The sequence below is a fragment of the Myotis daubentonii genome, chromosome 10, assembly GCF_963259705.1.
Source record: "Myotis daubentonii chromosome 10, mMyoDau2.1, whole genome shotgun sequence".
NCBI lineage: Eukaryota > Metazoa > Chordata > Mammalia > Chiroptera > Vespertilionidae > Myotis > Myotis daubentonii.
Window position 1 is genome coordinate 47,616,774 of NC_081849.1, and position 25,346 is coordinate 47,642,119.

Genomic DNA, 25,346 nt, shown 5'->3' on the forward strand with positions numbered 1-25,346 from the left:
CACATGTAAGGTATATAATTTGCCAACTTTAGCAAAAGCTGGGTTATGGGGATGGAAAAGGAGAAACAGAAAGACAGTTGGCTAATTAGATAGAACACAGCCATGTCGCTGGGTTTTTAGGCCCAATAAGCTAAAGATCTGTCATGTGAGGCCTGATAAAAAGACATTACTTGTAGAAAAAGACTGTCTATAAATGAAAAAGCCATTGTATGATAGGTGCATTTTAATTACAAAAAGGTAAACATTAAGCCATTAGAAAATTTCTGATTCACACAATTACCAGTAAGATGTCTTATGCAGATTCTATATTATAGGAGCTGTTCCATTTTTAATGGAATTGTATTAAAGGAAATTACTATATACAATATTTATACAACTGGCAATAAAAACAGCAATAATTACACCACCAGTGACTACTATGCCCTGATCGTGGATTTACGTTGTTAATAACAACAGTGTAATACAAGGAGATGTATGTTAATAACAACAGTGTAATACAAGGAGATGTATGTTAATAACAACAGTGTAATACAAGGAGATGTATGTTAATAACAACAGTGTAATACAAGGAGATGTATGTTAATAACAACAGTGTAATACAAGGAGATGTGTGACCAAAGACACTTATTTGACTAAAGGAATATTATCTTTTTTTTCATAAGGTAAATTTCATATCAGATGTGATTTTCCTACTTTCCTCTGGATCTACATTTAACTACCTCCAGTTTCTATGCTCTCACTTTCCTGCCTTCATTCAGTGTCTCATTATATATTATACTAGGAGCCCAATGCACAAAATTCGTGCAAGAGTAGTCCTTCCCCTGGCTGCTGGCACCGGCTTCCCTCCAGCACACGGGACCCAGGCTTCTCTCTGGCCACCGGCAGACACCCAGGACCCAGGCTTTCCATGCAGCCCCGGCTTTGACCAGAAGGTCACCCGCAAGGGCATCCAGTCTAATTAGCATATTTATTATTATAGATAATAGCTACTACATCAGAGGCAAATCAAAAGCACACGGAAGAGAAAGTGCCAAACTTTAAGCTATTGAGTCAGGTCCACTCCAGGGAGGAGGTGGCATTTGCACCGAGTCTTGAATAATGAGTTGGAATTTGTTAGGCTGAGAAGGGGAAAGGCAATCTAAGCAGAGGGACCACTGTCCAATGGCGTGGAGGCACAACATCTAATGGCATGTTGTTTCACACAGAAGGAAAGAGTCTGAAGTGGCAAGATCACAGGAGTGTGGAGATGGGTTTAGGGTGGGTGGGAAAGAAAAGGGGGGAGAAAGGTTAAGAACAGACTGTTGCACTCCAAAGCTCAGCATATACAGACCTGTGGGCACTGGGCAATTTTTACTCCTACGTCTCCCAAAGCCTGCTGGTTTCCCACGGTTGGTCCAGGCTCTGTAGCTCCTCCCTGTGCTCCTTTCTATAAGCCAGCCTTGCCTTTCCAGGAAAAATAAAAATCTGCTTTTCTAACTGTCCTTCTGATCTTTCATCCAGTCTGGAGGAGGGAGATTTTATAGTCAAGCAAAGAAATGTTCCTGTATATACGTGAAGATCATCATTTCTGGAGTTCGTTTCATATTCTTGATAGCAACTTTCCCCATTAATTATAAAGTTGTAGTTATAATTTCTCGAATCTGCTTTTTTTTTTTTTTTTAAACTAGTAGAAGCTAGTTTTCTGGAACTAGGTTACAGACAGACTTTGGCCCATTTAACAAGGTCAGACTGTTTATTCTTGACAGAATTCTTTCCCACTGTAAAAAGGTACTTTTAAATGCCACATTCCAAGAGCAGTGCCAGTAAGCCACTGAAGCATATTTTCCCACAAGAACTGATACCATGTGCAGTCCCCACCTCGCTGAAATCAGCCAGTTACATAAGGTGCAGATAGCATTCAATATCGCCGTGAAATATATGAACCGAAGTATGCCAGCAAGAATTCAGAAAACTTCCATACAGTTCAAAACACCATAAAGTTTAAAAACGAATTAACCAAAATATAAGTAGGGAAAAAGAAAGACGAGGATAGTTTTAGGAAAAAAAAGAAAGCATTTAAGACAGTGGAAGAATAGAAATCTTGTAACTTTATATTAGTACCCAAACCTAGAAGTAGTAGCGATCTTTCACCCTTTATTTTGGGGTTTTTATGGTTGAGTTGTTAAGTTTACAACCCCACTTTTAGATTCTGCCAGCCTTCAAAATAAATATAGGAGCAGTGCTAAAGTAAATTCTCCCTACATGTTCCTCGTCATTCTTTTGGATGTTTCCCTGAGACTTGAAGGTAGATGACTCCTCCAGAGCCAACTGTAAAGTTTAACATAGAAATTTATGAGGATTTAAAAATCACCAACATCCTTACAGATGCCGGGCACAATGATGCCACTCACCTTGGGTTTCGATCCCTAGAGAAAAGGAAAACAGAACACAGGAACAACAAGAGGAATAGCTCAGAGGCCCACAGAGTATCATTTAGAGGCAAACTTGGAATATTAGCAATAAAATAGGAAAGAAAACCCAGTATTACAAAGCAATCAGAAAAAGTTTGAGCATAGATTAACAAAGACATGTACCTAATCCTCTTACGGACCCAAATGGACTAAATAAAACGAATAAAAGAAATTATAACACAGACATTTTCAACCTTTTCCTGTGAGACTATGGTTCCTCCAAATATCTTCATTAGAAAACACACCAAAAGAACAAAAAACACACCCTACAGAAAACGTTAAGTGTGCAAGTTGGGGAGGAGCAGGAAGGTTTGTGACCTTGGATAAGGAGGGAGGGATGAAGCACAGTAATGATCTGAAGGTTAGGCCTGGCTGTCCAGGCAGACAGTCGAACTGTAGATGTTACTCCCTCAAAGCTCAAGTTACTATCAGGGAGTGACGCAGGTAATTGGGAAGGCTGAGCTAAAAGTTGCGTCTAAACCAAATAATAAACACACACACACACACACACACACACACACACCTTTAGATGCTTATAACTGATGATGCAATGGCCCCAGCAGCAACATGGGAAATGCAGAGTTGGAAATTTATTCATTGATTCATATATGAAAGCCGGGAGTTGGCAATGCACTTAATTAAGTTCAAAGAGTAGTGAGAAATTTGATGATGTTACATGATAAGGAATGTATGTTTATGTGTATGGGGGTGGTCATTGGGTGGGAATGGGAGCACAGAGGGGTAGGTTGGGGCTACACTGCACAAAAGATTCTGCATGCCTAGCTATGGAGCTAGCAACTCATTCTTTAGGCACCGGAGAATCAAGAGGATTCACTTCATTCATTCCACCTGGTATTTATCAAGTGCCTAGCACGTGCCAGGAAGGCACTGTGGGAACCAGTAAAATAGTGTAAGATTTGGTGTGAGCGATTAAAAATGGATATGTCCAATGTAACAGAATTCAATAACCTATCTTGACCTAGGAACTTACACTATGATACTATCAAAGCCTAAGCAAAACGAAGATATTGCCACCTCTCCTTCCTTACAAGGAAGTAAGTAGTGATATCTGCAAAACTGAGAAGCTCAGATATCCAAAGAATTAAAGAGGACATCAAGATCGAAGTCACAGAAACATTGCTTTTACATACAATTCCAAGGACCTCATACTCTTTTGAATGAACATAAACAACATACTTGAGGTAAGCAAATTTAGAGGATCTAGAAATATCTCATTAAATACAATTTGTTAGACTAGCCCCTGACCAAACATGGAAGGCATGTTCCCATAAGAATGTTAAATGTAAGAGGAAACAATTTATCCCGTCTACCCGCCACATCTTCAGAATCTCTGAGAAACCCGTTGCTTGCAAATCTTCTCTAAAGCATTTGGCATTGTCAACCGCAAGACGATGCCTGGTCTTTACACTCAAACTTGGCCTCAAGCTTCTGAGATTTGAATGGCATCATACAAGGTGTGTCTATAATGGGATATAAAAACCAGGCGGTGAGCGACCCTGTCTATATCACTCCCTGATGGGACCTGCTGGCCGAACGTACATATGGAGGAAGCAAAGAACGCCCTGTCCTTTCTCTGAGTAAAAATATCCTCCAGGCAGTGGCTTTACAGGGAAACTCTTTTCGTCCAGAACTAACTCGCTACACTGACCACTGATGAAGGAGCTAGAATTAGGTGAGTCAAACGAGTAACTATCTTTTACAAACAAGGGAAGCAGTCATTTGATTAACTTCACAAGGATACTTGGTGCAATTAAATACCCACCCGCACGCACCTTCCCCCCAACAGCAGCCTTCTGTACAGTATGGCACACATTATCTTCCCACACGGGAGACATTCATTCTCGCAGTGGTCATCAATGTTTGCTTTCACTTGCGGAGGCAGAGTTAACCTATCAGATGGTAACTGAAAATGTGTTTTATTACCACTGAGAATGCGTAACGGAGGAGCTGGATGCGTTTCCATGTTTGTTTTGGCTCTGGCATTTTCCACGTACCCAGCCTTGGGAATCCTGAAGAAAACGTGTCCTGTTCCCAGCTCTGTGCACTGCCCCATTGTGTTCCACTTCCCTCACTGGCGAAAGTGAAAACGAAACCGGCACAAACACCCCATTGTTAGCTATGAAATATGTACTGGCAACTGGAAGTTTTCACAAAACAGACCTGGTTGTGTCATGGCAAGGAGATGTTGAGCAGGGAGGGAGTTACAGGAGCCTTTCCGGCTTCAGAGGTGTGTCCTGCCCTTCCCCTGAGGTGCGGAGGCGACAGGGCTTTGGGTTTTTTCCATTATACTCATGTAATGCTCTAGGTTTGATTTACTCAGTATGCACTGGCAGCGTCTGCAGGCTTCTGTGGGAGCAACTCGGCTGCCCAAGCTGAGGCACAAACCCTGCCAGGTCTCCATAGTAAATACAACACGCACGGAGAGGAAACAAGCATAAACAATTTATTTTCTCCTGTAAAAGATGACATTGTTCTCCGATCTCTGGTCCTGTTTCACTCTGTCAACTTGGTGGTGCCAACGGGGTGCCGTACAATGAGTGATTCCAAACACAGACACAGAAAATAAGCAGGGATTGTATGATGCACACGTCCACAGGGCCTGTGTCCAGGTGGGTTCGGAGAGGAGGGTGCTGGAGACCTCCTGAGCATCCCCCAGGCTGGCACGGGTGAGCAGGGAGGGCTTCCTTGACCCCCAGCCAATGAGGGTTCCTGGGTCACATGGGCCCACAGAACTGTGTCCTTCATATTTATCTGTTTCTGACTACACATCTCTTTGTGTGACTATTTGATTAAGATCTCTCTCCCTTTTGATGCTAGGTGCTATAAGAGCAAAGACCTTATTCATTTGTCTCACTATTGTTTCTTAGGTTACTTGACACATGGAAAGCGATTAATACTTATTTGTGGACTGAATGACACAGCTCCATTTCATTCAATTTCCTCCCTTAGGTTTATAAAAAAGTTTCTGAGCCCTGACCGGTGTGCTCAGTGGTTGGAGCATCCTAAGGGTTGCAGGCTCAATCCCCAGCCCTGGTTGGGGTGCGTATGGAAGGCAACCAATCAATATGTCTCTCTCTCTCTCTCCCCCTACCTCCCTCCCCTTCCACTCTAAATAAAATTAAAAAAATTAGCCTTAACCAGTTTGGCTCAGTGGATAGAGCGTCGGCCTGTGGACTGAAAGGTCCCAGGTTTGATTCCGGTCAAAGGCATGTACCTTGGTTGTGAGCACATCCCTAGTAGGAGGTGTGCAGGAGGCAGCTGATCGATGTTTCTCTCTCATCGATATTTCTAACTCTCTATCCCTCTCCCTTCCTCTCTGTAAAAAAAATCAATAAAATATACTTAAAAATAATAACATAAAAAAATTAATGGAAAAAATATGGAACGCTTGATTTCTGCTAAGCAATGATACATTGATTAGCCATTCAGCTGTATGCAAGGATGGCAGAAGTTTCATTCTGAAGTCTACATAAACCATCAGTCAACAAGAGGCACAAATTCATGCCTCCATGGCTCACCACTGTGTCAAAATGTGGCAGAAGCTAGTTGTTTTTTTAAAAATTATAATTTCAGCAAGACTTACAATTTATTTTTAAAAATGGACTGTTGGACATTTGTGGAACTGCTGGACACCCTTTGTACAACCAGAGAGTTCCAAAGAACGTAGCTGGATATGCTGCGAAGTACTGGAGCCTACGGAGAAGAGGGAAGAAGTGGGGGTGGCGGGTTCTCCAAGCCATTTACAATCTGGTGAATTCAGACTTGACCTGGTCACAAAATGCCTGTTGGAGTCTCAGTTTCCCCACCTGCACAGTGAGGTGGCTCATAAGGAGTTCCCAAAACACCAAATCTAGTGGCAACAGTATGGCCCTGCCTGTTAGGATTCAGTTTGGGGAAAAAGTAATAAAGACCTTGCACCACTAGCAGAGTCATCCTGGGATGGCTGGTGATGTCCAGGCTCTGCTCGGAGACGCTCCCTGCCAGGTCTGACTAAAACTCTGGCTGAGTCGTCGGTCTCTATTTCCCTTTTGTCTATACAGATATAAGTAAGTGGCACCATACATCACATTTGACATAGGAAGTACCTAGAAATGTTGACATTAGAATGACTCTACCTAGAATTTTAGCTCGTCTCATAGACATTCTATTGGATAAGCATATATTCCTGAAACATTTCTGCCACTGAGATTATATAACCGCACCAGCTGTGACGTTTACGTATCACTCATGTGCAATGGAAAGGCCTTCCCTGTAACCTGTTCTCCTTGGTTTTCCACAAAGGAACCATTTCAACCAGGCCAAAACATTGATTTTCATGGTTTCAGAGAAGCTTTTCTGAAAAAAGTAACCCATGCTAAGTGAAAAGGCTCCCACTTCTCTTCACATCCCCAGCTCCTTGTCTCACAAGGGGCCTCTGATGCTCACAGACACTCTGCCCCTATGCCTGAGAACTGCTGAGGTGAGCACACAGAGGGGCAGTCTGCTGTTAGGAGGAAGAGCCTGAGGATTGCTCATGCAGTTCCCATTTAGCCAGGGAACTCCCATGCCCTGGGTGTGGCAGGGTGTGTCTTGGGCTCCAGGTGGCATATCTCTTTGGTATCCTGGGTTTTATGCCCCATGAGGGGAGCCATGGCTGAAGTAGGGCCAGTGCAGCCTCCTCTGAAGCATGAGACCCAGGCCAGGGGGCCCTCTTGTCATGTCTAAGGTATACATTGTAGCTACCCACATCTTCATTCACAACCTTTTAAGCAATAGGTATAAACAGCACTCTGTAAGGGTATACATGGTGCATGCCTGATTGTATATGAGCAGTCACAACCCAAGACGCCCTACCCACCTCTGAGTGCCATGCTAGAGGCAGCCCAGGACAGTGAGGTGTCTACAGGCCCTTACCCTCCTTTACCAGGTGGAGGCAAGTTAAATCAATCATGTGGACGTACGTAATTACACACTCACAGCAACAACTACAGTTCAGGCTTAGTGACTGTCCTCAGTAACTACCCAAAAGGCTAACTCCTTCAAGGAGCTCACAGCCCGATAACTAACCCCCCCCCCCCAAATAATTACAGACAAGACAGAAAGCAGTATCGAGAAAGACATTAATAAGACATCACTCTGAAATCACTGAGGGCAAAAAGGAGGGATTAAGTTCTGCAGGAGGTACCAGGAGGGAACATCCGAGTCAGGCTTTGGAAGGTCGGTAATACATCAGCATTCCTCATGCTGTAAAACGTCAGTTTCGAATCAGTTAACTTGCAATGCCTTTAACATTCCACAGATTAAGTCAATTCCCAGTTCCTGTATGACATAACCCACGAAAAAATGTGTATTTTCAGGAAGTGGAAAAATAAATACCAGTTTGGTCTGGAAAATTGCGATTCCAAGTCTTTATATGTCACCCTGTGTATGTGAACCAATATATCACTATGCTAAATGGGACTTTTTCCCTTTAAATAAGTAAATTAAAAAAAGCAACGGGGAAAATTTGAAATGCAGTACCCTATAAGAATCATACCTTTTATTATTACCATTAAATTCCAACCCTCACTTTCAAGGAAAGTCTGCATTTGTTCGTCTTTTTTTTTTTTTTTACTTTATACAGCGTAAGCAGCACAAATCAGATACTGAAAAATCAGGTTATTTATGATTGCCTTCCCGCTTTTCTCTATGAAATAATTGGCCTGCATTTTCCTGTCTGGACCTATCAACTTTCGGCAAGCATGGAATGTTAATTGAAGTTACGCACAAGCTGGGCTACCATTCCTCAAATTTAATAAGGAAAAAAAAAAATCAAAACCAATTGAGTTTCCTGTTTTTATTTATGGGTTTCAGTACCCACTTAGGGGAATCAAAATAAAGTGTCTTAGTGATGGCTCATTCTTCCCTCAATTAATGTCCTCAAGGAGACCAGTTCCTCCCATCTGCTCCTGGGATGACTGTCCGGATCATCAAGCCTATTCAAGCTTCTCCCCAGGGTCCTGCTACAACATGCGCAAGTACTTCCTGGGGAAGCCTGCAGCCTACCTCACCCTTCCCACTTGGAAACACACAGACGCGGCCCTTTCTGGTGTGATTATATAAGAATACAAGGCTTGCCGGACCCAGCCCAAAACTGAGGCGTGTCCTTTAAACACCATCCTGTGCCTGGTCTTCTCAGAAACGATGGTGCATGCTGGACAAAGAGGAGACAAGTACTATGTATCTTTCAATAATAATGGGGACACATTTCCAAGGAATCCCCTTCCAAAATTCAGATGCTCTAGTCTAGGTAAAGTATGTCAAACTCGCGGCGGGTGGGCCGCATGCCTCGTTTAAATGTGAGTTGGACATGCTTGCTGAAGTATGTAATGTTGGGGAAAGTATGTAACCTCACATGTGCAGGTTGTAGTATCCCCATTTCAGGGGCGGGGAAGCGGAAGACTTTTGTAAACTGAACGTCTTTCTAAGGCAAGTTACCTCTCTCAGAGTATTTCTAACTCCCCTCCCAATTTTCTACTTCTCAGCTGAGGCGTTGATGGAATGTGGGGAAACAATTTTTGTTGTGCAGAACATCAGCCTCCTCGTAGCCGCTTCCATCCCCCGAGTCACTGTGATCACGAGGCACGGTCATCTCCACCCCCGGGAGGGTGCTGCCCCTGACGGAGAACCACTTCGAGGCTAAAGATGCTAAACATAAAGGGCACTGTATGCTCCCTGTGCTGCCCTTTACATCCTGAGGCTGTTTTTACAACTAGCAACTTGTATGTATGAATCCCTTCCCCTTTTCCACCCATTCCCCCAGTCTCCCTCCCATATGTATGGTGTCAAGTGGGTACTGGACATAAGGGGGGCGGGGGTGGGGATAACTTCATAAGTTATAGAAATGTCTATTCACTATGCTGCACACCAGAAACTAATATAATATTGTTTGTCAACTGTACTTGAACCATGTTAAGGCAGAACTCAATGAAAATAAAATATAAAAAAAGCTGGATTATATGTGAAAAATGACATATTTACCTGAGAGGATTCTTTGTCTTAAGGCTTAATCTCATGCTTTGAGGACCATTTCTATAGTCATCATAGAATCAAAGGGATCCTCCACATCAACTCGATGCCCCAGATCAGTAGCACAGCAAAGGGCATTCCTTGCTTATTTTTTAAACCTATGCATGAATTCACTGTATGTAAAAGCAGGCTTTTCAAAGAGCAGGGTTACCAGTGCCTACATCCAGGCTCCTCTTTTTATCTTTTGGGTGCAGAAGTTTATAAAAATTCATCTCAGAAACAATGAATTAGAAGGAGAAATAGAAGCTACACCAAAGTCAATAGCTATTTTGTTTTTTTGGGTCTGAATGAGACATAGAACAGGATATCATAACTGTAATGCTTTAGCAAAACAGAGTCCTTTCTCTTTTGGCCTGGCTGAGCCTGTGCCCGGCAGGGTGGTGCTACTGGTTTATGGGCCATCCAAGTTCAATGCACATTGAATTTTTTTTCTTTTTTGCACAGTTGACACCAGAGCTCCATAGGAGTGCTTTCACACCCTTGTGCAGGCACCCTGGCTGCTCCTCCCACCAGGATGCTGCAGACAGGTCAAGGTTCCTGGTGCTCTCTTTTCCCTGACCTTGGGCTGCGCTTCCCCCTGACATTATATATACGCAGCTCTGAAAAGAGCGTTATGACAAACGGCATTTGGAAATTTGTAACTGATTCCTTCTAGTGGCTAAGATGCAACAAGCTATTTCTGCAAAGGGCCCTGTCCACAACAAGCCCAGCCCGGATGTGTCTGTAGCTGTGAGCAGAATGCTTTCCTCCTCCCCACGGCTATAGAAAACAGTGCAGAGGTTCTGCCCTCCAGCTGACCACCAGTAATAACAACATTAGGGGCAGGGAATGAGGGAAGTTTATCATTGAAAAGAGGAAAAACGAGTTTAAGGAAAGAACAGCACTTTCTCACTCACCACTGAGGTCAGAGCCATCTGAAAACTGTAGATGCGGGCAAGGCCGAAGTCAGCCAGTTTTATTTGTCCGCTGCTGGTCACCAGAATGTTCTGTGGTTTTAGATCACGATGCACTACTCGGTGAGAATGAAGAAAGTCCAGACCTCGGAGAAGCTGAAACATCATATCCTAAATAAGACCAAAAGAGAAAATCAATACACAGTCAAAACAGAAGTGCAACCTGCCAAGCCCTCGGCGCTCAGGGGAGTGCATGACACACAGAAAGCATTTGAGAAACATTTGCTGAATGAATGAATCCGTCTCCCTTCCTACCTCTCAACTCTCCCATTCTCAAGATCACTACAAAAATGTTTACTCTGGAGCTGTACTTTATTAATGAAAGGACAATTTAAAAATAGTTTCAGACGGCATAGGAAATATTCTGGAAGAACATATACCAAACTGGGGAGAGGAACTGGGAGAGGTGGTGGAGAGAGGGGAATATTTTTTACTTTGTATACTTCTATATGGTTTAGTATTTGATCTCAATAGTTAAAGTCTAGTGAATAATAATAATATTCATAGTAATTATTATTTTATAGCACCACATATTCAGCTGACACTGTGTCAAGCACTGTTATAAGTACCTTCTATTTAGTAGCTCGCTCAATCCATACCACAACATTAAGGTAAATAATATCATCACCCCATTTTACAAGTCAAGAAAGTGATACACAGCATGTAATTAGCCCAAAGTCACACCACTAGCAAGAGACAGTTTTGATTCAGAAAGTCCAGAAAAAGTGAATTCAAATTCCCAATGCACTCCTTTATCAGATCAATGATGGGAGGAGTAGTGGGTAAAACCAGATAAGCCATTTAACCTTGCTGAGCCTCAGTTTTCCCATCTGTAAAATGGCAAAGTACCAAAACCTATTTTGTAGGATCACTGTTTGTAAAGCACTAAGCACAGTAGCAAGCATTCAATACATGGTAGCTGTTATTGCCATACTTAACCAGCATAAAGCAGGGGGCATTCAGAAAATAAACCAATAAAATCACATCTATTTCTAATTTTAGAACTGATAAAATTAGAACATTTAAAACTCAGAAACAGTGTCTGAAAGTAGGAATTCAAAATTTGACCGTGATACGATACTCTGAAATCTGGGGTTAATAAGATTGATCTACCTCTCAAAATATTGTGAGAATGGTGTATACAAGGGAGGACAGACGTTATCCTGTTCATATAAAGGTTAGAAAAATGATTAGGCAGCATCATGGGCTTCATGGCTGTGGGGTGGTATGGTGTGAGGACACACACTACTCAGCAGCTGGACCACTAAGCCCCTCGCGGAGAACAGCATATTTGGTTATTGGTTTAAGGTACTAGTTCTTCCTTTAGAGATGGGAGTTCTGTTTTCACATCTCAGCTTGTTTACAATTGAAGCCTTAGCTTTTCCATTTACATAATGGAGAAAATAGTGCTTCCTTTTCACACCATTATGAGATTTAAATGAAGTACTGTATGCAAAGGGGTTATGAAGTTTCTGGAACATGGTATCATTTAACTGTGATAATTGTTAAAATGTACTGTTTCCAGGGGGAGACAGAGTCACAAGCAACCACAGGAAAATGTGGTCAGTGCCATCAGGTCAGGGCACAAAGGGCTAAGGGTGGGTATGCAATGACACCGTGACTGGGATCTTCCTGAGTTCCACCTAGATGGGCACAGTCCTCCCCGCTTCCCCACAGTTTCACTCCCCACTGTTTCAATGACCCACAGTTAACTATGGTCCTAAAACACTAAACGGTAAATTCCAGAAATAAACAATTCATGCATTTTAAATGCTCTTCTGAGTAGTGGGATGAAATTTGTGCTGCCCCACTCTGTCCCACCTGGGACAAGGGTTTATCCCTTTGTCCAGTGTGTCCACATTGAATACACTAACCGGCTGTTAGTCACCTGGTAGCCCTCTCAGTCATTAGACTGGTAAACAGATACTTTGAGAGAGAGAGAGAGAGATAAAGAGAGAGAGAGAGAGAGAGAGAGAGAGAGAGAGAGAGAGAGAGATGGGTTGGGGGTGCGAGAGGAAGGAGAGGAGGGAGAGAGTGAGCACATTCTCATAACTTTTACTACAGCATATAATGTTATAACTGTTCTACTTTATTAGTTATTGTTAATCTTTTACAGTGCCTAAGTGATAGGTTAAACTTTATCATAGGTATGTAAGTATAGGAAAAAACATAGTATATATAGGGTTTGGTACTATTGTGGTTTCAGGCATCCACTGTGGATAAGGGGGGGACCTACTATCTTCTGAATCTCCAAAGGTGAAAACTTTGGAGAAGACTGTACTGTCCACCGATAGTCAGTCCTTTGAGACTTAAGAACCACTATAGGCCAAACAACAATGAATAAACATGAGTGTGAAAATGAAGCGCAAAACGTTAAGGAGTCTTCCGCCGTGGCAAATAAGTTTTTATTGAAAACATATGCACACACTTGTAAGCACTAAATTTTAAATAGCATGACTAACCTAAAGTAATGTTATGCTGGTTCATCATTTTTAGCTTCTTGTATACTGAGTACCAACAATTTAAAATGGTACAAAGAATAAATCTGCTTGGCTCAGTTGTCACTGTCCAAACAATAAGCAGCAAATTAGCAGAACAAACATTTAAAAATCTGAACTAATTAATTAATAATAAGGCTCATCTAACTTTATAAAAATCCTGGACTACAAAGTAAATAAATGTGCACTGCTTTTATTTGTGCATTTACTTATAGCACATATGATATAGTTTTTAAAATTATAAAATTGGTGTATGCTTAATGCAATAAATTATAAAATTTTAAAAAATTCCATAGGAAGGACAAAAGTCACTCAAAATCCTACCCCTTAGAGAACAGAGAAATCTTCACTCTTAAATAATTTTTGTGTCTTTCTTGTCTGTGTTTCAAAAATCAGATGTAGGTATAAAAAGAATATATGGTTATATTGTTATAATTTACATAAGTACTATAATCATACTATAATTTATATAAACATTATACGTTTGTGCCATAGTATATTAAATGTTTATAAATAAAAATGGTTATTATTCTATACATGTTATTTTGTGGTTCTTTTAAAAAATGTAATAATTCATTGTAAATACTTTGCCACTACAACAAAACTTCTACAAAAAAGTTTTTTATACAACATGATTTTTAATGGCTGCATGGTTTTCCACCTTATCATTATACCATAATCATTATTTGTTTTTAGTTGTCTTATTTTGGAACTTGTACTAAGAGTCTACTTTTCCTTTGTTTAAAGGGGAACATAGATGAAAATGACTTAATATTGCATCTAAGCACGGGTTCAGCAGTGTGAATCCTCACACTTGCACTAGAAATTGATTCCATGTAAGTGATGCCTATAAATACAGGAAAAGTTAGTGCTACACAAGAATTACCATTCTTCAGATTTTGGTTTTTTTTTTTGGTTAGCAAACAGGGTTTTCTTTTAAACCTAGAATATCTAGCCACAAGAAGAATTTTGAACTAGTGAGCTTTGAATTAATTAACAATTTAAAAAAAATTTTGCCAAAAATCTCATTCTCTTCAGTAATTTAATTGTGAGGTAAGTTGATGAACATAATGGAGCTATAGTAAGTATGATTTGGGGACCCCCCTCAGCTTTAACCATCAGTCATTGGAACACCTAGTCTCAAAAGAAACACGCACTCAATTACCTCAGGAACTCTGGTCACAAGACATGGTCCCAGTTTTTGAGGATGATATGAACGAATAAGTCGTAACACTACACAAGGTATGAAAAAACACCTTTCCTTCAGAATCACAAGTAGTGCTCCGATCAAAGACATTTCACAGGATTCTCTACTTAGCATTTATTATCTGTTCTATCTCAACTTACAGTATCATGAGACACACTTTTAAATGAGCTCCTCAAGATGTTAATCTAAATTAATCTGTTATATACAAGGCTCAAATGTTTCACAGTAATCTTAGTGACACAATGCATAGATACTGCCAACGAAGGCTCTTTAAGTTAAACGTAGGTTAAGCCTTTTTATGTTACAGCGCACAGTCCTGGGAGAAAAGGTTTGAATACCTAGCCTTCCTAATGATAAACAGTCACCTGGGGCCTCCTCACTCTGTATCTTTCTGAAATGCATGACGGGAAAGCATGTTTCAACAGGACCGCATCATGGAATGAAGTCTGACTTCCAGTGACTTTAGGTGGTGTTTTTGTCCTTGGCAACTCCCCTAAAAGACTCTGGACTTCAGTCTGAAATCTTTAAAGCCTTGTAATTTTTTTTAAGTGTTCTAGAACTTTAACCCTCTTATTTCTTTAAAATCAAAACAAACTAAAAACTTTTCTAAAAGGAAAAAGTTTTATTGCTGGGTCTTTTTCCAACTACAAAATAATATAAATAGGTCCAAAATATACTAAAAACACTCAATTTATCTCACACAGTAAATCACAGAAATGACAGCTCTCAATAGATAATTTTTGGATATATCTACTTAATTGAAGTGTCATATTCACATCCTTACAGTTTTAGCCACAAAAATATACATGCGTAGTTTATCTATTAAACAATTTAAAATAAGACATATACAACTTTTAGACAAAGATAATCATTTTCCCCCTCCTTATAATGTGTAAACCACAGTCTTTTCAAATTTGTCTTCATGTTTCGACAGAATTCTCTTTACAATGATTTACTGTTTACTGGGTATCAGAGGAGGCTACAGTTTAAAACAGATCACACATAACAAAGGTTTTTTATACTGAACCGATAACATGTTGACTTCTGGTAAGGGTTATGATTACAGGAAGAGAAGTGAAAGATCACAGGAGCCTATACATAACAGGTGATGATAAAGTCATAGAGAAAGTAGAGGACTACTGACAATAATGAGGGCTAGTCCCAGGATCTTTTCATTTTTATAATTTTGCTGATAACATATATATATATATATATATATCATTTTTAGTTGCAAAATCAAATACACATAAAATTTACCATTTTAAACCACTTTAAGTGCACAGTTTAGTACTAAGTATATTCACACTGTTGTGCAACCAATCTTTAGAACTTTTCCATCTATCAGAACTGACATTCTATACCCATTAAATATCTCCCCATTTCTCTCTCCCTGCCCAGACTCTGGCAACCACCCTTCTGCTTTCAGTCCTTATGAATCTGACTACTCTAGATACCTCATATACTAGTAAGTGCAATCATCCTGTATTTTTGTGACTGGCTTATTACACTTAGCATAACGTCTTCAGGGTTCATCCCAGTGTAGCATACATCAGCTTCCTTTCTAAGGCTGAGTAATACTCACTTGTATGAATATACCACATTTTTCTTATCCATTCATCTGTTGATGAATACCTAGGTTGCTTCTGCCTTTTGGCTATTCTAAATAATGCTACTATGAACATGGGCGTACAAGTATGTCTTTGAGACCCTGCTTTCAATTCTTTTGGATATATGTACCCACAAGTGGAACTGGTGGGTCTAATCTCAGGATCTTTTAAGAATCCCAGTTCTCCCATAAAATGTGGAACAGTATTACTACATAAGCCATGAAGTAGAGAATAACAAAGCCATGGTTAGGTCCTGGGCAGCCAGTGAGGCAGGCTCTTATGCTCACTCCCTCCACTTGTGCACTCAGGGAGATGCTGCTGTAAGTCGCAGCAGCAAGGTGACTGCATCATGCACACCTTTTACTCTAGGTCAGAACTTGGCAGGGGCTCCTCATGCTTACACTGGTCAATTCACCAATGACAACAACAGGTTGCAGAAACTGCTGCATAAGCAGTTTCCCTCCTTCTTTCTCATTTCAGTCCTCAGGAGCACCCAAAGAATGCCTTCTCCAAAATCACGAAGGGCAAAACAAACCCTGACAAGGCCAAAGGAGGGTTAAAGCAAGTTCTTTAAAACTTCAGATCAGTTGGGAAGTTGTAATTTTTGGTGAATTCAAAGCAAGCAATAAATGGAAGAACCGGGAGACAAGCTACAAGAGATACTTGTGAGTTCTTTCCAAAAAAGAGCAGTCAAGCTGTGCCCTATAAGCAGTGACTTCAGCACAGCGTGTGTGGGGGGTGCACTGGGAGGAGTGGCAGAGGCAGGGGAAGCAGATAACTGAGCAAGGTGAAACATCGCCTTGGGACTCTTCGGCAGAAACAAATGCAAGGCCTCTAATTGCAAGTGCTGGCTTTCTATTTTTACAGCTCCTAGACAACGAGATAAAAGCAAAATAAAAGTGGCTTTGTATATAGATTTTATTAGTAAAATATGTATCCTGAAGAGAGAATGAAAATAATTCACTCCTGAAAGTAATGATAATGCTGAGTAAGTAAAGAACCTATCTCAACTAGAAAAAAGAACAACAGATTTTCACCAATCCTGAAAACAGTGTTGGTGTTTGAGGAACAATGTCATGACTAAATGGACAGTTTGGAAGAAGAAAGCATTACCTCATCATGATGGCTATTACTAACCCACAGTGGAAAGTGATCAGGAACTGAAACTACAAATATGCAATGCTAATTATAACTCCTTGGGAGAAGGCTATTAACAACCAGCATTGTATAATTAAGAATATACAAAGTATAAGGTGCCTAGGTTGTTGGCTAACGACTCAAATAGTTTTTGTTCTATAAACATCTATCTATATAATAGAAGAATATGCATATTAGCTGGGATGCCATAATGTCATGACCAAACAGCAGGGACCTGAGGCTGCATGGCGCCTGGCCAGGGTGAGCGACCTCAGGCCACACACCCCACCCTGCAGGGCTTTACAGGGTACCTAAGGCCATGCCCCCTGCCCTGGCACCGGGCTCAGAGACCTGAGTTTGCATCCCCCACCCAGTGAGGCTTGACAGGGGTGGGGCCAGCCAGATCTGGGTCTCACCCAATGGGGTTGGGGCCTGCAGGGTCTGGGTCTCCTGCGTTTTCAAAGCACGTGCAGGTGTTGGGCTGAGACTTGACTCTAGGTCCTGCGGCGTGCCCCAGACTCTGACAGGAGGGAGATTTTCATACACATTTTACTAATTTTCTTTCATCTCTGACACTTCTATTACAGAGAAAGGGCAAATAGCAATATTAAAATATTTCCTCTAATTAATTCCCTCTTAATGTGCATGAATTTCGTGCATTAGGCCACTAGCTGTTTTATAATCCTTTAAAAATCCTATCTAATAAAAGAGAAAAATGGTAATTGGCGTACGACGATACCCTTTTCATTGGCTAATCAGGGCTATATGCAAATTAACTGCCAACTAAGATTGGCAGTTAACTGCCAACAAGATGGCGGCTAATTTGCATATGTAGGCACAATGCAGGGAGGCAAAAGGGAAAGCAGGAAGAAGCCCCCTGCCACTGACAGTGATCGGAAACCCAGCGGGGAGCTAAGAGTTGGGGGGCAGGGCCAAGGCGGCCCTGGGGCCGCCTTGGCCCTGCCCCCCAGCCATGATCGGAGAATCAGGCGCCTTTGCTTTGCTGCCCTGGCCAGTGATAGCAGGAAGTAGGGGTGGAGCCAGCGATGGGAGCCGGGCACGGTCGAAGCTGGCAGTCCCGGGAGCTAGGGGTCCCTTGCCTGGGCCTAAAGCGGAGCCCACAATCGCGGGGCCGCTGCAGCTGCGGGTCCCCACTGCCCGGGCCGGACGCCTAGGCCAGAGGCATTAGGCCTGAGCAGGGGCGGAGCCTGCAACGCAGGGAGCTGGGGGTCCCCTGCCCAGGCCTGACACCTCTGCCAGAGGCCTCAGGCCTGGTCAAGGGGCCGATCCGGTGATTGGTGATCGGAGGGTGATGAGGGTCAACTCCTCTGGCTGAGGCATCAGGCCTGGGTGGGGGGCGGAGCCGGGGATTGGGGGGATATGATGGTCCCCTTGCCCAGGCCTGAAGCCTGGGTCAGAGGTGTCAGGCTTGGGCGGGGGGTGGAGCCAGCGATCAGAGGGAGATGGGGGTCCCCTGTCCAAGCCTGACACCTCTGGCGGAGGCGTCAGGCCTGGGCAAGGGGCCAATCAGGCGATCAGAGGGTGATGGGGGTCTACGCCTCTGGCCGAGGCATCAGGCCTGGGCTGGTTGGCAGAACCAGTGATGGGGGGAAATGGGAGTCCCCTGCCCAGGCCTGACGCCTCTGTCAGAGGCGTCAGGCCTGGGCAAGGGGCCGATCCTGCGATTGGAGGGTGATGGGGGTCAACGCCTGAGGGCTCCCAGTATGTGAGAGGGGGCAGGCTGGGCTGAGGGACACTCCCCTCACACACACACACACACACACACACACACACACACACACACACCCAGTGCACGAATTTCGTGCACCGGGCCCCTAGTCATTTAATAATATACTGTGGATATTTCTCCATTTCAACACATATTCTTTATAATATAAAATTTTAAAAATACCGGGACAGCATGGATGAACCTGGAGAGTATGATACCGAATGAAAGAAGCCAGTCGGAGAAAGACAAATATCATATGACCCCACTTAGAAGTGAAACCTAATGAATATAATAACTGACAAAAAGAATAGGTCCAGAGGCATGGAACAAACTGACAACTCTCAGAGTGGGTGGGGGAGACGGGCAGAGATTAACCAAAGACCTCATATACATACATACATACATGCATAACCAATGAACACAGACAATAGTGTGAAGTCCTCGGGTGCGGCAGGGGCTAGGAGGTGGGTAAAGGGGGGGAACTGGGGGACATCTGTAGTACTGCCAACAGTAAAAAACAATGAACAAAAACAAAATATTATGCTTTATAATGGCTATATTTGGTAGAAATATCTTCTCATCTTTCCCCATTCTCCCTCTCAATTCCCTCTTTTGAGAATGTTCCCCTCATGACATACTTCCCTTCTCTCCAAATGAGGTAATGTATTAGAGAAGTTGGTTTTCCATAGCGTGGAACATATTATCATTTTCCTACTATAGCAGACATTATTGGTTGTCAGCTGTGAAGGACTGGTCCAAGGCAATCACATTCCCATTTGCTGGGAATTGATGTAGGGATGGACATGAGACCCAGTCCTGGCCAATGAGATGTATGGGTAGGATGTACGTCTGCTATAGAGTTCTGGTAAGTAATTTTTTCTTTTATAAGAGGATCATAGTATAAAACTCTCTGGTGAACTTCCTCCTCTCTTCCGCAAATCTTATACTAAATGCTACTGCTTGAGGGCATGAACTTGCAGTAGAACCATGTCGAAATAGAAAGGAAGGAAGACAGCTGTGCACATATAAAATGCCAGAGAGTTATGAGAAAAAGAGTCTGGATCTTTGATGACATAGCTAATCAACTTTGGAGCTGCCCACCGCTGGCCTTGGCGTTACATCAACAATAATGCCCTTACTTAAAGCCATTTTGTTTTTCACTGAGTGTTCTGTAACTTGCAGTTGAAATTTATTTTAACAAATCTAACTTAACTAAAATTACATACTTTTACAATACTGTCTTTCCTTTCTACACATGCAGTAAAGTTTTGTCATTTTCCCCCCCATACACTTCCTATACTTGTGAAGCCCCCGCTATAGTGGGTCTGGTCCTCACCTTTCCTTACATATATTCCTTACTGTTTCCCACTGATCTTGTCCCTCAAATCCATCCTTAACACTCCAGCTAGTATGACCTTTTTAACATGCAAACTTGATCTTACCAGATCATTCTCATGCCTGATCACCCTCAGACAAAGCCCACCTAACTCTGGCCTCGCCTCCTGGAACTCCTGTGGACTAGTACCATCTTGACACACTCACTGCTCTATGGCCTGGCCCTGTCTTCTGAGAGTAGGGTCTGCTCTCATCCCTCCTACTCCAGATACACTAGAATCTTAGCACACTGTATCAACAGGTGTCAATAAATGTCCAATGGCCTTTCATAATGAAGCAAGTACCAACCTAATTGGAAAATGACCATGAAATCTATAAAAGCCTCAAGCTTAAAAAAAAAAAAAATCACTGACTCCTCCCAGGAAGGAAAACTTCAGCAGGTGATAAATGACAGGGGAATCAGAAAAAGCAGATTTGGATTAGGGAATAAGGACCCCAAGAGGTATGGCATATAAGTCAGTATTCCTACCTATTAGCCATTAAAACATCTTCAGATGTGTATTAAAACTTTTGGTTCATTATTTTAGAAGTATAATATTCTAGTCCTAAAATGAACATGGCAGTATGGAATAAAAATGGTGAAGGAGGTTTCCTTTCTACTTTTCCACTCCTATTCAGGAATTCTTTTAGCAACTTGCCCATCAAAAGACATGGGTTTTAGCACTTTCTCAGCTGGGGTTATGACTCTAAGCAATTACTTAGCCTCTTTCATCCCTAAGAGAAGCATTCTGTGGATCAAACCACTTTGCCCGAGTCATTTCTTGGATACAAAATTGGACAACTCTTCTAATAGTTTAATTTCATATTGTCACATTGGTATTTCTCAAAGTGTGGTCTCTAAATCCAGTGCTATTTCCATTTCCATCTCATTCCAGTGACTAAGTTCCATTTCACCTTAACCACTAGCTAACTGACTAATCAAGTCCCAACTTTTCTGAACCTCATTTATAAAAATTAGGGTAAGTCCTGCCCTGCCTCCATCGTAAGACTACACAGAGAAATCTGATGGTTCTATATTATACATTTAATCTGTTTTTTTTTTTTTAAACTGTCCAGTGCTGTTAAGCTAGACTGTGAATTCCCTGAGGAACAGGAATGGGGTGCCTTTGTATATTCTCCAACGAATCCAATAAGGCACCTTACATAGACATATCTGCTGATTTTACTTGATTTGACGAATCACTCAATAGTTTGCAGAAGGGCATGAAGATGACGTATAATGACTTCTGCTCTTGGCTCTGTGCACAGGAGTTATATGAACAGCCTCACTAATTAAACTGATTCCTGAGTTGTTAGTGAAAAAGGCCATAATCCTTCATTGTAGTTTACTGGTTATTCACTAAGAATATATCAAATGCTTGCCAAGTGGAGGCACAAAACAAGTACAAAAGAAATTCCTCTTGCCCATGTATATAACCTAAGTGAGAGATCTGCTCTGGAGATGTAAATTTCCGTTTTTGAGAGCAGTACGCTTTGAAAGAAAGAACACTGAATTTAAAGCTAAAAGCATGGATCTGAATTTCTGCTTACTAGTTATATAATCTAAGGCAGGTTACTTATAACCTTCTTGGGCCTTTATTTTCATAGGTATAAAAAAGGAAACAACATCAAAAAGGAGATATTTAATAATGAGTATACATTTTAATAATATATATTAAGTAGAACATTAAATACTTTAAAAAATGTATCTTTATTATTGAAAGTATTACAGATGGCCCCTGTTTTTCCCCCCTATTAACCCTCTCTACCCTGCACTCGCCCCTCCCAAGCCTTCACCACACTATTGTCTGTGTCCATGGGCTGTGCATATCTATATATATAAAAGGCGAATATGCTAAGTGTCCCTCCTACTGTCCGACCGGCAGACCGGTCGCTATGACACGCACTAAGCACCAGGGGGCAGATGCTCAATGCAGAAGCTGCCGAGCTGCAGTGAAATTGGCAGCAGCAGTTCTCAGGTGACGCACCCCAAGACCAGAGAGGAGGGAGCCTGATTCCTCGTGGGGCCACGCGATTCCACCTTCAGCCTTGGGTTATGTAGTTTGCTGGGGCACTGTCTGCCCTGAATCTGGTTTACTGCACACTTGCATTTGCATTCCCTGTACAACAGCAACTTTGCAGAGTGCCCTCTCACACTCTGGGACCCCTTGGGGGATGTCAGAGAGGCGGTTTCAGCCCGATCCCCGTAGGACAGACCGAGGGACCCCACCTGCTGGAGGGACCCCGCTCACTCTGCAGAAGCCGGGTAGGGACTGAGGGAGGCTGGCTCCAAGGCATGTGCAGCCCTTCTCGACCAGTCCCACCCCACTGTCCACCTTCTACTTAATTTCCTTTCAATGTGCATGAATCCATGCACTGGGTCACTAGTATGCATATAAATTCCCTGGTTAATCTCATTACCCTTAAACCGCCCCCCCTCCTCTGAAATTTGTCAGTCTGTTCCATGCTTCTAAGTACTTTATATAGTGTAAAGTACATGCTCATAATGAAGTGCTACCATTCATACAAAAGAAATATGAAGCCCCTACTACGTGAAGGCATTGTACTCGGCTATGTTATATACGAGCACTGAAGACAGGAACCCGGGGAGCTCCTATTTTCCCGGGGAGAGAAGACATAAATATGCACCTACACCCTTCAAGTCAGTATGTGGCAAGGACCACAAATGACCCAGCACTGAGAAAGCATGGAGGAGGAAGCCAGTTTGGAGGGGTGCTGCTATTAGATTTGGTTGGGGAAGCATCTGCCTGGACGACCATACGAGCAGGGGCTTAGAGGAGAGCAAGTGATTAGGTATTGGAGACCGGAAACAGCCCTTGGAGGGCGCACTACTAACTGGGACCACACTGCAAAGGGCTTTCTTGCTGGGCTGGTGTAGGCAGTTTATAGTGTCTTACCTTGTAGTCAATGGGAAACTAGTGAAAATGTGTGAAAGAATGCCATGCTGTTATGGGTATATAGGATGGATGGGAGGTGCTATCAGGAGGCATTTATTCTACTCTGGACATAAGACAGTAAGGGTCTGAACTAGAAATGTTAGAAAGGGAAAGCAAGGGGAAAGACAATTCAAGAGACAAATGTAGAATGCTAATGTTTATTTTCACAGGTCGACTTTAATTGGACATCTTTTGAGGGCTCTACCACCTCTCTAGGTTACACACTGGATAACTTTGGGCCTGTTATATAGCATCCCCTCCCCTAGCGTCTAGCCTTAGTTTCCTCATCTGTAAAATGGGTCAGACAACATTCTCTTGCAGGCTGCTAATAAGGACTAAAAACAATGTATGAACTTCCCAGTTTGCATAACAGGTTTGGAACTGGTGTCATTAAATAAGAAGAGGACCCACCATTATCAATGGCATCTGGCCACACTCCAGTAAGTTCAGATCTATCTAGTTTTCTCCAGTTAGTATGTGGACAGCTTCCCATCTTCCCAATCATTATTAAAATAAAAAAAATGCAATTAAATTGTGTGCCTATTAAAGGATATAATCTGTAAATATTTATTACTTTGATTAAATCAAGTATGAAGTCACCTGTTCTTAATTTTGGAAGTCTACAGATTGCTAGGTATAGAAGGTCCTTAGAAATCATCTGGCATGGCTGATGTGGTTCTGTAGTTGAGCATGGACATACAAACCAGGAAGTCATGGTTCGATTCCCGACTGGGGCACATGCCCGGGTTATGGGCTCGATCCCCAGTGTGGAGCATGCAGGAGGCAGCTGATCGATGATTCTCTCTCATCATTGATGTTTCTACCTCTCTCTCCCTCTCCCTTCCTCTCTGAAATCAATACAAACATATTCTTAAAAAAAAAAAATCTGTTATTATTCACTGAATGTATTGTCTCTTTCTGTAAATAACTAAACTTTCTAGGGTGGCTTTAAGTTACTTTCTACCCATTCTTGAATTGATTTCTCTGTGGGGCCTCCAACTGTTGAGGTTCCCTCACACTGTCCCATGGGTGCTTTCATGGGATAATAACCATGCACTATAAAAATGCAATATACATTTTTACTTAATGAACATACATATTCAGAAGCTACTGCTGAGTAGGAAAAAACATTACTAATGAACTTTCTTACATAAGTTTGGTTGCTTTCCCAGCTTAACAAATAGGAACTAGAATTTGTGATATTATTTCCTCATGTGATCCATTAATGCTGAACTGTGTGCATTCCAATACAGCGAGGGGGAGAGGCACAGGCAAAGACTCTGAAAAGAACACTTAGCTTCATTTGGTCAAAAAATGGTCTTTACAAGGGTTTTTATTACAGGTCATAAAACACTGCTTACCACAACGTACCTCTTCCTTGAAGGAGAAAAGAAATCCTTGCAGTGGTGAGAAGCCGAAAACAACACAGAGAGTATTCGTGCCTCCTTCCCATAAACACATCTGTGCACATTATCTGTTCTGGGTACAGCTGCATGCACAGCTGTTTATGGGGGCCTCAGAAGAGGCGGCACTTCAACATTTTTGCTTTTGTGTTGTTGCAAGGACTGAAATATTAAGCTGCAGCCTGTTAGGAGAGAGGCAGCAAATGTATCTCTAGGGGGGAGGAGGCCCATATGCTCCTCACGAATAACTTCTTCCATCTACAGGAAGAGGCTCTGGGTGGTCACAGCTAGTCAGGAAAAAGCATGGAGGCCAAGAGGAAAAGGGATCTGTAGGCCAAGTGGGACTGAAGAGCTACTCACCATGGCAAAAACGAGCACGAGGTGAAGAATCTAATGACTCTCTTACAAGGAACAATCCAGCAAGGTAATTAAAATAGGCATTACAATATGAATTGTCCAGGGAAACATGGGCAACGCTGTGGTTAGGAAACTCTTAGTCTTAAGAGTATCCAGTCACTCCTTGGACTGGCTGTTGTCACAAACATGTCCCTCTTGTCTTCCCAGTTAGCTTTTTTTTTTTTGCGGGGGCGTGGGGCGGGGGGTGGTGGGGGACCATTCTCTTTCCAGGTACCATAAAATCATCCTCCATTTCACCTTACATGGATCTTCTAAGGCCTCATCTTAGTAGCTACCTGCCCATCCCTACTCCCATAATTAAAACCACTGAGGGAAAACCATCACACAAAAGAGTGGTTACAAATCATAGTTGCTGATTTCATCTGGGCTTTCAGTATTACTTTCTGTGGGTCCCTGCTAAGCTCCCTTTTCTGTTGTCCGCAATGGTTACTGCAAACATTCAGCATTTGTTTGTGTTCCCAATCATGTGTCTCATAAATATCTTAAATTCTAAATTGTCTTCACCTCCTCATCTCATTCATTCATGGCTCCAACTCTGAGTTAGTC

General features: G+C 42.2%; 1 protein-coding gene across 4 annotated transcripts in view; it reads right to left on the reverse strand.

Moving 5' to 3' along the window:
• The window catches only part of CDK6 (cyclin dependent kinase 6), a 205,703-nt gene that overhangs the window by 86,374 nt on the left and 93,983 nt on the right, over window positions 1-25,346 (reverse strand). For all 4 annotated transcript variants that reach the window (XM_059712312.1, XM_059712314.1, XM_059712313.1 and 1 more), the window contains exon 4: window positions 10,415-10,582. In XM_059712312.1, coding sequence (XP_059568295.1) covers window positions 10,415-10,582 — 168 coding nt within the window. The remainder of the gene's footprint in view (window positions 1-10,414; window positions 10,583-25,346) is intronic.